Below are 12738 nucleotides of genomic sequence, written 5' to 3' on the forward strand. Positions count from 1 at the left end.
AGGCGTGCGCCACCACCGCCCGGCGTGAAGGGGCAGTTTGTGAGCCTAGTGTCTACTGCCACAAAACAAATCTTGTGTTTTAGCAGACTTAGGCTTTAAAATATGCCAAATGTCTCATGAGCTAACTTGTTTTTCTGTTCACACGACCTAAAATCATGGGTCAGTACCATGAAGATACAGTTTTCCTTGTTTCTTTTAATTAACCTTTATACATTTCAAAGTGGCTGACAAGAGTCGACAGGAAGTGCGGGGTTGTGGGGGTCTCCGGGCTGAAGAGCTGAGGGTCTAAGGTTAAGGGGAATGGAGGAGCTGGAGGGCTAAGGAGTTTGGGGCCAAGGTGCTCAAGCACACTGGAAGACACAGCTTTGAGAAGCTCTGAAAAAGAAACCAGCCTGATTCTCTGAGGGGTGGGCTGAAATGCTTGAAGAGCTAAGGTACCTGGGGCTACGGAACTGAGGCTAGAGGAGGGGCATCCCACAGAGGAACTGAGGGAAAAGGCTGAGGAGAAGCTGGAGGACTGAGGAGAGGGGCTAAGGGTGGGGGGCGCTGAGGAGAAGAGGCTGAGGCTATAAGGGGGCAGTATTGAGGGAGGGGAGCTGCTGACCTGCTGAGGGTGAAGGGTTGAGGCGCCAAAAGGGGCGAGGTTGAGCCTCGACTGGGTGGTGCTTAGAGTCTTCGACGGCTTAGACGGCTGTCTAGAGGGGCGGTACCCGGAGCTGAGGGGGCGGGACTGAGCTGGTAGGGGGCGGAGCTGAAGGGCAAAGGATTGAAGTGTGGACCGAGAATGAGAGGATGCGGTGCCGAGAGGGCGGAGCTAAAGTACACAGGGGAGGGGTTTATGGGGAGAAACACCTGGGGGCGGGGCTGAAGAGCTGAGGGGCGAGGCTGAGGGACTTACTGGACGGAGCTGAGACTAAGGGCCGCGGCAGAGGAAACCCAGCAGAGGGACCAGAGGATGGAGGGGCGGGACTAAAGGACTTAGGGGGCGTGGCCGGGACTAGGACGAGGGGCTTCGGAGCCGTGGCCCTGAGTTGCTGGGGCGCTGAAGAACAAGGCGCGCGGGGTGGAGAGGCGGCCCCGGCAGGCGGCGCCCTCCCTCACAGGCACCTCCTTCCTTCACGATCTCCAGGCTCCCGCTCCCTCTCGCGTCGCAGCCGGCACTTTGCAAACTCCTCGCCTACCCGTGGCGGCCGCAGCTCCGCGCCCTGCCGACCCCTGCGCGTCGGTGGGGCAGCGGGCAGCGGAGTGGCGGCGGCGCGGGGGAGCGGGAGGTGCCGAGGCACAGAGCGTCCGCCGGCGGAGGCGGGAGCCGAGGCGGAGCCGCGCCAGCCCCGCGCCGCCGCGCCCCCCGGGCCGAGCCCCGCTGCCGCGCCGCGCCGTGCCGCGCCTCTGTCCCCGCCGCGCAGCCATGGCTGCGCCGCCGCCGCCCCACTGCCCGCTCGCCTGAGGCGCGGCCATCCGCCGCGGGGACCATGGCGAGCGCCGCCGAGCCCCCGGGCACGGCGGCCGAGTACCTGCAGGAGCTGACCCGGATCGTCGCGGCGCAGCAGGAGCTGCTGGCGCAACGGCGGCGGCGCATCGAGGAGCTGGAGCGCCAAGTGGCGCGGCTGAGCCGTGAGAACGCCGGCCTGCTGGAGCGGCACCGGCGACACCTGGCCGCGTGCGCTCGGCGCCCGGACCCGGGCCCTTCGCCCCTCGGCGCCATCCCCGAGCTCGGCTCTCGCCGCGACAAGTAAGTGCCGAGCGGCGGAGCAGGCGTTCCGGGGGCGCGCGAACTTCTCAGGGGGCCGTGGAGTGAGTCCCTCGGCCGGAGTCCGGCGCACCCGGGACCTCCCGGAGCTGCCATCCGGCCTGGCCTCGCCGCGCGGCTGTCGCGTGCAGCGCCCGCCCGCTCGGGGCCGCCTGGGCCACTCTTGCTTAGTGCTCTTCACACGGACCCTGCGCCGTCCAGCTTTGGGGCTCGTCCTCCTCCCCCAAGACACTAATTCCCCCGCCTCGACCCGAGATTACCCTGGCTATTTCGGACCGAGGATTAAGGAGCCGCCGAGGAGGCACAACCCCGCCACCCCGGCCCCTGACATCCCAGGAGTTCCAGCCTGCAGCAGCTTCGCTGCCTCTGGGTGCTGGTGCCGAAGCCCTGATGGCAATCTGCGCTGCCCATCTGGGCGCGGCTCGGGCTCCAGGCTAGGGGCTTAGGTGACGCTGGGGTGGGCTTGCCGCGGTTGCGGTGAGCTCTTTGCCCACCCCTTCTGCGGCAGCCTTTGGAACTGTCAGGGGTCGACTAGAAAAAGTGCTATGTGGTCAGTAGTTCTAGAACAAGCGACCCGAGAGGCTTAGGGCATGCAGTGCTGGAGCAGGGAGTTCTGCTGGCCCCAGATAGGGACTCTAATTCGCTGGAGTGAGAATCCAGGCACTGGAACGGCGTTCCTCTACCCCAGGTCGGACTGTGTCCTGCTATGGACATGGGACAGAAGGCCTGCTACAGTCTGCTTGGAGCACTAGTTTAGGCATTTATGGAAGGGTTGGTCCACTCTTTGAAAGAGGAGAGTTGTATGTGGGGTGAGTGGGGTCCGAAGAGGCAGAGTGTGGCTGGATTCTGTGGCTCCTTAGGGGGCAGATTGAGATGTTATACCCACCTCTTCTTTCAGTTCATCTGGGAGGTAGGGGATTTGTGACTAGCTCCTGATCCGTGTCACTGACACAGAGCCTTCTTGCCACTCCAGAGCACAGAGAGGGAGGGAGCTTTTAGCTCTGAGGCTTTCCAGTAGTCCCTTTCACTGAAGCTGTGGGTCAGCCCATGTTAGATGCAAGGATGGAGAGCTAAGTCTGGGCTGCCGAAATGAAGTCCCTCACAGCATAGGGAGGTGGCACCAGGGCAGGGACACACATTCCTGTTTTGATAGGGAACAGTGACACACATTGACCGACTGATGCCTCACAACACTATCCCGGAAGATATTGTCCTTATTTTCCTTCAAAGTCACCTCTACTGACCAAGTGGAGTATGTAGACAGGAGAACTCAGAGGGGCAGAGGTTTCTTTCCTTGCCTTGGGAAATCTCCATTTTCAATCCAGATGGTGGTCTTGGCTGAGGAGGTCAAGGGATGCAAATGCTGAAATTTTATTTCAGAAGCTTCCAGCTTGAGACTATCTGACGTTTCCCCTACTAGAGGCTCAGACAAAACCTGTGTCACCTCAATAAAGTGTAGTGTCACTTTTAAGGAAAGCAAGAGGCAGCACAGTTCTTGCTCTCTGTTCTAGGTCCAAGGCAGCTTGCAAACTTGAACATGCACACTAGGAGCCTGGACTTCTTTGGTGATTGTAGGTTCTTCGACCCAGCAAGTCTTGGGCAGGCTGGAGAATCTACTTCTCTCACAAGCTCTGGGACCTACTTCTCTCACAAGCTCTGGGACATTGTATGTTGCTGGCATGTAGACCCCATGATAATGAGCGAATGTCTGAGGAATGGGATAGGAAAAGGAACACGAGGTTCCCTTCAAGACAGCATTCTAGCCCTGTTTTTTTTTTTTTTTTGCCTGAAACTCCTTTCTTAGCCTTTTGGGGAAAGAAATGCCAATTCTTTCCTCTTCTGGCAGGATATCCCATATCCTCTAGTTCAACTGTTGTGTGCTTAGGACCCGTATCAGGGTTTCTATGAATAAGATGATAGATGTGAAGGAGTGTGGGATGACTAATGCTCCCCGAGAGCTTTTATTAAGTACCTGTTGTATGCAGAACCATGAGAGATAGTATTGAGAGATATGGGGAAGAACCACAGGAAAGGAGAGAAATAATGCTGTATAAAGAAAATAATGTAGGTAGATGAACTTGGGACTAAGGCTCAGCTCTGCACATCCCAGCTGGTGACTGTGGGACAGGTCACACCACCGTTCTCTACCTCAGCTTTTCTTAAATGCACACAAAGCAGGAATCAGCCTAACTGCCTTCCATTGTTTTTCCCTAAGGTAACAGGGAGAGGAAATGGGCACCCTGTAGGTACTTCATGCAGGCTACATTCTTCCCATGTCTGCAAGTTTCTCATTTCTTTGGATCAGCTGAGCCCAGGCAGGAGGAAGAAACTTAAAGGCTAGGCACAGGAGATCAAATGGGGAATGTGGAACTGTGGGAAAGGATTGCTGAAGCTGACAATCGTTATTGAGCTTGAGTTCCCAGAGGTGACAGAGCAGTACAAGATGACAGTTTTGGAGAAATGGAATTGGGGAACTGGGCTCTATTACTCCCTATCTTTGGGCATTGGTGATGCCATTCCCAGACTTCCCTGTCTGCATAGAGTGACCCTCATAAGACAGGGTCTGAGCCAGGCGGTGGTGGTGCACGCCTTTAATCCCAGCACTCAGGAGGCAGAGGCAGGCTGATCTCTGTGAGTTCTAGGCCAGCCTGGTCTACAAGGGCTCCAAAGCTATAGAGAAACCCTGTCTCGAAAAAACAAAAATCAAAAAGAGGGTCTGCTAAGCATACTGGCTGAGCAAGAACTGACTGGCCCTTTTTAAGTAGTTGCTAGCCACTAGAGCATTCGTTAGAAGCTCCCTGCTCACTAGATAGATAGCTTCAGTGGTCCATTGCTTACTTTGAGATAAGAGTGAGCTTGATAATCACCTCACCAGATCCAAGATTCCTAGACATTCTAGAAGCTTTCAATTCCAGGAACCCTTAAGTTCTTTCTCAGAGAGCTTTCTTATGTTTCTTGACCACTAAACCATCACTGATTCCCAGCAGTAGAGGAGAAGATTAAAACAGGGAAGAAATCCAGTCATTCATTCATGGTGCCTTTGCTAGCCTGCGAGTTGTTTCTGTTGTTATTGATGTTGATTTCCCCCCGGCATCAGCACTCATATGCAATGTTCAGTCAGCTATATTCTAATGATTCATGTCTAGAGCCACAATCCCCTCACTAGAGTTCAGGTACCTAGTGGGTGTTCAGACTATATCGTTCAAATGGGTGAGGGACTGGGAGGAAAAGGGTGATTGGAACCATCATGTAGCAGGTACTGATGAATGTACTGAACCAAGTTTAGGAGCGCATGGCGATATTCCCTAAGCTTTGCTGCATGCTCACACCTCATGTGTCATCATGCCCCATGGTACTGTTGTGAGACCTAGGCTCTGAGTGATCACATGCCTCATCTAAGCTCTACCATCTTGTTGTAAGCCAGTGTTGGATCTCACACTGTCTGAGTCCTGATCTTACTCACCTACTGCCTGCCTTTCAGACTGGAATGATAAGACCAGCTTTCAGGATTCTTTTTGACTCCTGGCTATTGCTTGAGGGAGCCCAGCATGGGTAGATTCCTTCTGCCCTTTGGAATCTCAGTCACCAAGGCAGAGTTTTTGGTGGTGGTTGTATAAAGGGGCAAGGATGGAAGAAGGTGACCCCGTTTTAGCTTTCGATCCTCTGAATTTTCTTGGCAGAAGGGAACATCAGCCTTAAGTGGCTGGGGAGAGACCCAGTGGAGCTGCCTCTTCCACCTTCTCATCTCCGGCCCTCAAGGGCTGTCACATCACACATCACTCCGAGAGGACAATTTCTGAAGCTCTGAATTGGTGACTCACTCTGGGGGAGGTTTTCAGTGGCATTCAGTGTCTGTTGACTTACCAAACAATGTGCTCTTCCTGGGCTTGTGGTGACATTAACCATGATGATGGTGCTTCATTTCAGGGGCATGCTCAAGGGTGGCCATGGAAGAGGGGGCGGCAAGGGAAAGCTGGATTGTCCTAATTGGCAGCAGGCAGATGACACAGCCCTACTTAGGATGGTCCTGGCAAGGAGACTTTGAGTTATGTTATTCCTCAAAGTGAAATAGTACCAAAGCTGGGGTCTAGGGGCCCTGGAGCAGAGTGCTCTTATGTGCAGATTCCTTTCTCCCTTTGAGCAAAGACTAGGAGCCTGGGAGAGGCTGGGAGAGCCTTTTTCTCCTCTTCTGTGACTGTGCCTAAGAAACTGGTGGCAGGAGACACTGTGCTTATGTTTCTATTAAATAATATTCTTGTTCTCCCAGCTGAGATAAAGCCTGTATCCAGTGCTGGGAAGATGTCCCTGTCAGGAACAAGCTGCACCACACTTTAGGGCACTTGTCCTAGTTGGACAAAATGTATTAAACTGTAAGGGAGCAGGGTGAGCCATTCTTATTTTTCCTGCAGATGGTAGAGTCCGCAGCAAGACGAGGGAGTGTTTCTCTGAAGCTCTCTCCCAGTCGTCTAACAAGCTACGCAAATTATTATTTAACAACCTAGAAAATAAATCAGGGAATGCTTCTTTATCTTGCTGGAGCTGATGAAAACAGTGAACCGTGCAGGGTGTGAAACTCAGTCAGGAGAGGTTGGTGTTTTCGATGTGAGTGTTCATACTGGATACAGGCCACTGTGCCTGCAGAGACCTCAAACCCCTGGGCTTTGCCATGGGGAGGAAAGTGTGAGCACTCGGCCACAGAAGTCAGGCATTTGGGGACATCTATATATTTTGTTATCAGGATGGCTATTTGTCAGTTGTTTTGTCTATGATGTTGTTTTGACAGCTGATTGTTCTATTTTATTTTTTTAATGGAAGAGCAACACTCGACTTAACTTGGGAAGTACACTGTTTTGTGCTTGTCAGAGTGTCAACTGGAATAATTACCACTGAGCCACCAGAGAAACAAACATAGACAAACTGAGAGTTTGGAAAGCACTGGAATCCAAAAAGGTGAAACTGTCCTATCTGAAATGGAGTAAGATCTACTGATGTGGTTTTGAGATCATCTGAATTCAGTGAGTTTCCTGCTTACTGGCCCTGACCCAGTATAGACACAGGTCAGGCTGCATCCCAGATCTCCTCCCCAACTGCAGACTAAGTGGGACTGAGTGACACAGATAGAATTCCTGGGTAGCAGGTCTTCTCTGTGGATCTGATAATTTAGAATTATGTAGAGTGCACTGGCCAGTATTACATATGGAAAAGACCTCTGCTTTTATGGCAGCTTTGTTGTTGCAGTACCCCCTGTGACCCTAACTGTCCTAGGCTTTCTCTGGGGAATCTTTAAGGGTTTCTCATTACTAGTCCCTGGACAGTTAGCTATCCTCTAGCAGTGGATTAGAAGATGTGCTCCTCCTGTATCTATCTTCTAGTGGCTCAAACTTGGTAAGTCTCAGCCTCTCTAAGTCAGTCCCAGTACAAATGAGAGTTAACCATTTCTGTAGAAGGAGATCAGACTTATGCACTGCCTGTGGTGTTTGTCACTGAGGGCTCAGTAGATGGTAGCTTTGGAACAATGCCCTAGCTAGGGCATTGAAATTGCTTTTAAGGATTGTTTAGACCCAGCATTTTCAAACATATAGAAAAGTAGGAAGAATCATGCAGAGCAGAACACCACTTCTCGTTCCTTCCCTCCAGGTTCTGCAATTAAAGTTTTTCAATATTTGCTTTATTGCATACCTCTGTACCCTTGAGGGTGCTTAGAAGAACATGGATGGGGAGGGAACATTTATGGAGTGCCTACTGTGTCCCAGGGATGGGGATCAGTGAAACAGACATGTGATTGCCACTTCCTCTATTCACCCTGTTCCTGGGCCACACAGGTAGGCAGGATTCTTGTCCTCTGTTAGGGCAGCTTCCTCACTTCCTTCATTTGGAAACATGACCAGGGATAGAGCTTGGAGTAGGAAATGGGGCCAAGCAGTGTGCAGGCCTAGAGTATGTGAAGTAAATGTTGTCTTTGGGCACCAACAGGCTTCATGCAGGAGGTGTTACTTGAGTTAGGGCTTTAGGAGCAAGAAAGGAGGCAGAGACCATTAAGTAGGTGAGACAGAACCACACTTGTATCACAAGTGCCCTGAGTGACTGGAATGTCTATGAATGGGGACAACTGGGCAGAAGAGGCCAGACAGGCACAGATGTCTGACAAAGTTATCCTGAGCCACAGATGAGTCTGACAAAGTTATCTTGTTCAGGACCGAGATGTCAGACTGGCAGGGGTTAGGGAACAAAACTAGGTTAACCCTTTCAAAGTTGTACCTTTTCTATATCTTGATTTAGAAACATTTGTCTTTCCTACCAGGGGGAGGCCAAAGCTACAGAGAAATAGGAGAGAAAGGTTGTAGAGATAGTTTAGCAGTTAAGAACACTTGTTACTCTTGCAGAGGACTTGGGTTCAGTCCCCAACACCTACATGGTGGTTCACAAACATCTGCAACTCCAGTTTCACCCTTCTCTAAACTCCGAGGGCATCGGTCATGCATGTATGTACATGCATACATGCAGGCAAAACACTCATGCATACAAAATAAAAGAAACTACTCTTTTGGGGGGGGGGCTTTGAAACAGGGTTTCTCTGTATAACAGTCCTGGCTATCCTGGTACTCACTTTGTAGAACAGCCTGGCCTTGAACTCACAGAGATCTGCCTGTCACTTCCTCCCGAGTGCTGGAACTAAAGATATACATCACCCCACCTGGCATATTTTTTTTTAAAACAACTCTTAAAAAGGAAAATAAAAGAAAAGAGAGAAAGTCTTGCTTTCTGACCTTAGAATGCATCAAATTACAGCAGTTAATGTTAATGTTATTAAGTTAATTAAGCTCTTTAGGTTCTGTATATTGGGTACTGTATACCTTTTTCTTTTCATTTTCTTATTTCTTCCTTCCTTTCTCCCTCCCTTTCTTTCTTGCAGCAGGGTCTTATGTATGCTAGGCTGATTTTTAATTTGCGATGTAGCCAAGGATGACCGTGAACTTCTGATTGTCTTACCTTCACATCCTGTGTGCTGAGACTACAGGTGTACGGTGCTGTGGGTCAAAGTCATGCCTCTGTACAAGCTAGGTGGTGACTCTTCAAACTGAGCTCTGTCTGTTGCTCCAGATTTTTTTCTTTGTCTGCATCGACACTGGAACCTCTTGACAGGCATGAGCTTTATTGTTCCATTTCATAGATACGAAATCTCAGACTTTTTAGCAGTTACCCCATTATCCTGACAGACACAGGATATGTACCCAGGTCTGCCTGCCCACCTGGTCAGTATGCCTCACTGCACTATGTAGCTCTGGAGCTGCCCATAGGTGTATTCATTACAGCGTGAAACATCTGAGGCCCTTCTAGGTGTGGTACAGTTCAGTCACCCAGACCTTTGACTTAAGGAGCTCGCAATAACTCCAGCTTTGTCATTTACCCAGAGACAGCAGCCACTTTAAATTTGAGCATCAGATTTAGTGTCTTGTTGCTACTTGGGTCACCTTGCAGTAAAAAATTTTGCTTCCAAGAGCTCCTATCCCATCATGGTAAAACAACCTCAGTGGCAGTACCCAGCTGGCAAGCATGTGTGAACAGACATGGGAAGGGTTCTCCAGTTTCTCAACCAATACTGGACACTCTTTGAGCCAATTTGAATTTCTTTCCCACATATGTGTGTTTCCTAACCTTTTGGGGTCCTCTCTGTGTTCTGTAGCTGGCTTGTGGCATATTCTGCAACATGACCAAAGTGCTATGTGAGTTTCTGCTGTTTCTACCAGCTTCATTGCCCAAATGACAAACCTATGTTGGTGGCACTGGGGGGCAGCCTCAGAGACCTTGATGGGGATGAGACTTATGCATGGGCTGCAGGGGTCCATGTACAGCCTATAACGGAATGGGAACTGATGGGATAACAAGTGTGGAAAACCCAAGGACAAATTCCAGAGAGGGCCAAGCTTTGAGCTCTACTATTTTCTACTCCTGGGCCTGTGCAATGATTCTCTCTGAGCCTTAGTTTCCTTATCTCTACTCTGGGACAGTGATAATTGGATCCCCCTCTCAGAGTTAGCTCCAGCAGGAAATATTCCTGGTTTGGTTGAGGCACAGGGAAGGGACCAGTGTATGAGGGGGGTAGCTTGTGATGGGAGGGTGAACAGGTGGGGTGGGGGAACGGGATGGTGGGGCAAAGTACGCAGGGCCGTGCAGACTCGTTAGAGACTTTGGCTTTAATCTGAGGAAGACAAGAGTCCTTAAATGAACTTATACGTTGAGAGGACCTTGGGCTCCTGGGCAGACAGGGACAGTGAGACAGGCTGCAGTAGGTGTAGCAGGACATAGGAATGGCCCAGGTGGTTCTAGGAGGGGTGGGATGTGTACATATGTTTTGGATAAAGGCATGTGATTCCCTGCAGTCTCTCCACCCACGACAGTCGTCTTCCCAGATGGAAAGGAGAAAGAACAACTCAGCCAGCAGAAAGAGTCTCCAGATGGGAGGTTGCCATTTGGGGCCTTGTTGCCTGCAGTGGCTTTTGGAATAGTGAGTGAGTGGGCTGGTGACATCCCTGGAGCTACTTCCAGTTCTCAGTACCCAGAGGAGCGTCATTTACCTACCTCTTGAGAGGTGTAGTTCAAGAAGGGTTGCTTGCTCTCCTTAACCTGGCGGGGGCTTTGAGGTGGCTCTCTGATGAGTTCATATGTAAGGAATGGATAGCACTATGTCCAAGACATAGACTCTGTCACCAAGTATTCCTCTATCGTGAACAGGCTGTTTCCTCAGATCAGTGCTTTTGCCTTACACTGCTTCCAATTTATTTATTGTAAAACAGGACTGCAGAGCATCACTTAGCTCCTAGTGGCAAATCATTAGTGCACATGAATGTACAGGAGGCCATGCTAAGTTGTGTCACTTTTGTTCTTCCTGGGCTGAGAAGCTTGTGTGCAGTGTAAGTCACAAGGTTAGAAACAGATGATTAGAGCTTTGACATGAATCTTATCTATCTACTACTTACCATTCTGCATATTTAGTACAACAGAGTTTGAGTCCAACTCTTTGTAAGACATACTGTCTTCATCTGGTTAGCCTTTAGTTACAGATTCTTGCCATGTTTTAAAGTATCAGAGACTTAATGTCATTAAAACCAAATGGATTCCCTAACCCTTTCCCCAAAGCAGAGCTATCTTGAATGCTCTGCTTTCTCCTTTCACACTCTCCCATATGCTTATGTCTCTGGTTAACCTTCCTGAGGTCTTCTTTTCACCCATTTCTTACTTTGAGGGGCCTCAAAGGCTATCTTTCTCTATGTGTAGAAGTCTTTAAATGTGGTTGATTTTCAACCATAGGCTAGCTTCCTTGGCCTCCCTGGCACCTACAGTGAGCCAATCACAGGGAGGCAAAGGTGGTGGAGGAGGTGGTGGTTTGAAGGAGAATCAGCCAAGTACATCAATTGAGAGGTATCGTCTTTTAGGGACCTCTTTGGATTTTAGCCCGTTATGTTTTAGCCACACACTTTATGTAATTTCAGTTCTTTTTAATTAGTAAGGCTCATTTCAGAGATCCAAAATACGGTCTATGTAGGAAAATTCTTCATTTACATTAGAGAATAATATGTATTCTGCTTGTGGAATGGAGGATTTTGTGTCTGTTAGGTCTAGTTGATTTGTGGTGTCATTTATTCTTTCTGTTTTCTTGTTGATTTTACACCTATGTCTAATGCTGGCATTAAAGGTATTCACTACAATACTGGCTGGTGAGCCATTCTAATTCTATTTTTGTTACTGTTGTCTAGTATACCTCTTTCCATTCTTTTATTTTCAGCCTATTTGTGTCTTTGATCTAAAGAATCTTGTAGATGACATGTAACTAGATTTATGCATTTTGCCAATCTTTGCCTTTTGATTGTAACATCTATTCCACTTAGATTTAATATATCATTTATAAGGTAGGATTTATAGATGCAATACTGTTACTCTTTGTTCTTATCTCTATTCATTACTTCCTTTTGTGTTAATTTGGTATATTTCTAATGGTTTATTTTAATATCTTTCTTGCTTATCTTTATTTGTGATGATTTTTTGTATTGTTTTGCTTTTTGAGACAGGGTGTGTGCGTGGCCCTGGCTGTCCTAGAACTATTGCTGTAGACCAAGAGGCCAGGTTGGCCTTGAGTTCAGATTCAGAGATTCATCTGTCTCTGCCTCAGAAGTACTGGGATTAAAGACATGCACCATCATGCCTGGTTGTAGTTTACCTTCTTTTGTAAATGACAATAAAACCTGTAGCAGGCAATAGTAACCGAAAGAAAACTACAGTGGCAGCACCAGTCAGGTATGGTGGAGAACATCTTTAATCTCAGCATTCAAGACACAGAGGCAAGCAGATTTCTGTAAGTTTGAGGCTAGCATAGCCAACAAAATGAGCTCCAGTCCAGCCAGGGCTACATAGCGATACCCTACCAAAAAACTAAAAAAACATCAATAGCAAAAAACATAATAAATTTTAAGAAAAAGATTGCTACTGTGAATAAGGAAAGTCTAAAGTGGGCAGTCTCTCAAGAAGACATAACCATAACAAACAGACATGGACTAAGTGACAGAACCTCAAGATTCATGAAACAAAACTGACGGAAATAAAGGAGAAACAATTCAAGAATAATAGGTACCAGGTGGTGGTGCACACCTTTAATCCCAGCACTCAGGGAGGCAAAGGCAGGCGGATCTTTGTGAGTTTGAGGCCAGCCTGGTTTACAGAATGAGTTCTAGGACAGCCAGGGTCCACAGAGAAACCCTGTCTTGAAAAACAAAAGAAACAAAAGAGTACTAGGCAAGAACATCAATACCTGACTTTCAACAGTGAATAGAACCAGATACAGAACTCATGCTTCATCCTTACCTAGAGAGAATGAGGGCAGGGGCAGGAACTAGTCAAGGATGTTGGCAGGAAGGCTCATAGCCTGGGGGAGAAGCTGACAAACATGGATGCAGATCTATGACAAACTCTGTAGGCACAAGGGAACCAGCCCG

The 12738-nt window shown here is 49.0% G+C and overlaps 1 protein-coding gene across 5 annotated transcripts in view; it reads left to right on the top strand.

Annotated features, from left to right (window-relative positions):
• Positions 1-1046: 1046 nt before the first annotated feature.
• Iqsec1 (IQ motif and Sec7 domain ArfGEF 1) overlaps positions 1047-12738 on the top strand; it is a 327627-nt gene continuing 315935 nt past the window's right edge. For 2 of the 5 annotated variants that reach the window (XM_075983499.1, XM_075983500.1), the window contains exon 1: positions 1053-1732. In XM_075983499.1, the coding sequence (XP_075839614.1) occupies positions 1473-1732 (260 nt within the window). In that variant the 5' untranslated portion in view covers positions 1053-1472. Of the gene's footprint in view, positions 1733-12738 lie in introns of all 5 variants that reach the window. The other 3 variants (XM_075983491.1, XM_075983498.1, XM_075983492.1) reach the window with 3 other exon arrangements.

The sequence above is a fragment of the Microtus pennsylvanicus genome, chromosome 8, assembly GCF_037038515.1.
Source record: "Microtus pennsylvanicus isolate mMicPen1 chromosome 8, mMicPen1.hap1, whole genome shotgun sequence".
Lineage (NCBI taxonomy): Eukaryota > Metazoa > Chordata > Mammalia > Rodentia > Cricetidae > Microtus > Microtus pennsylvanicus.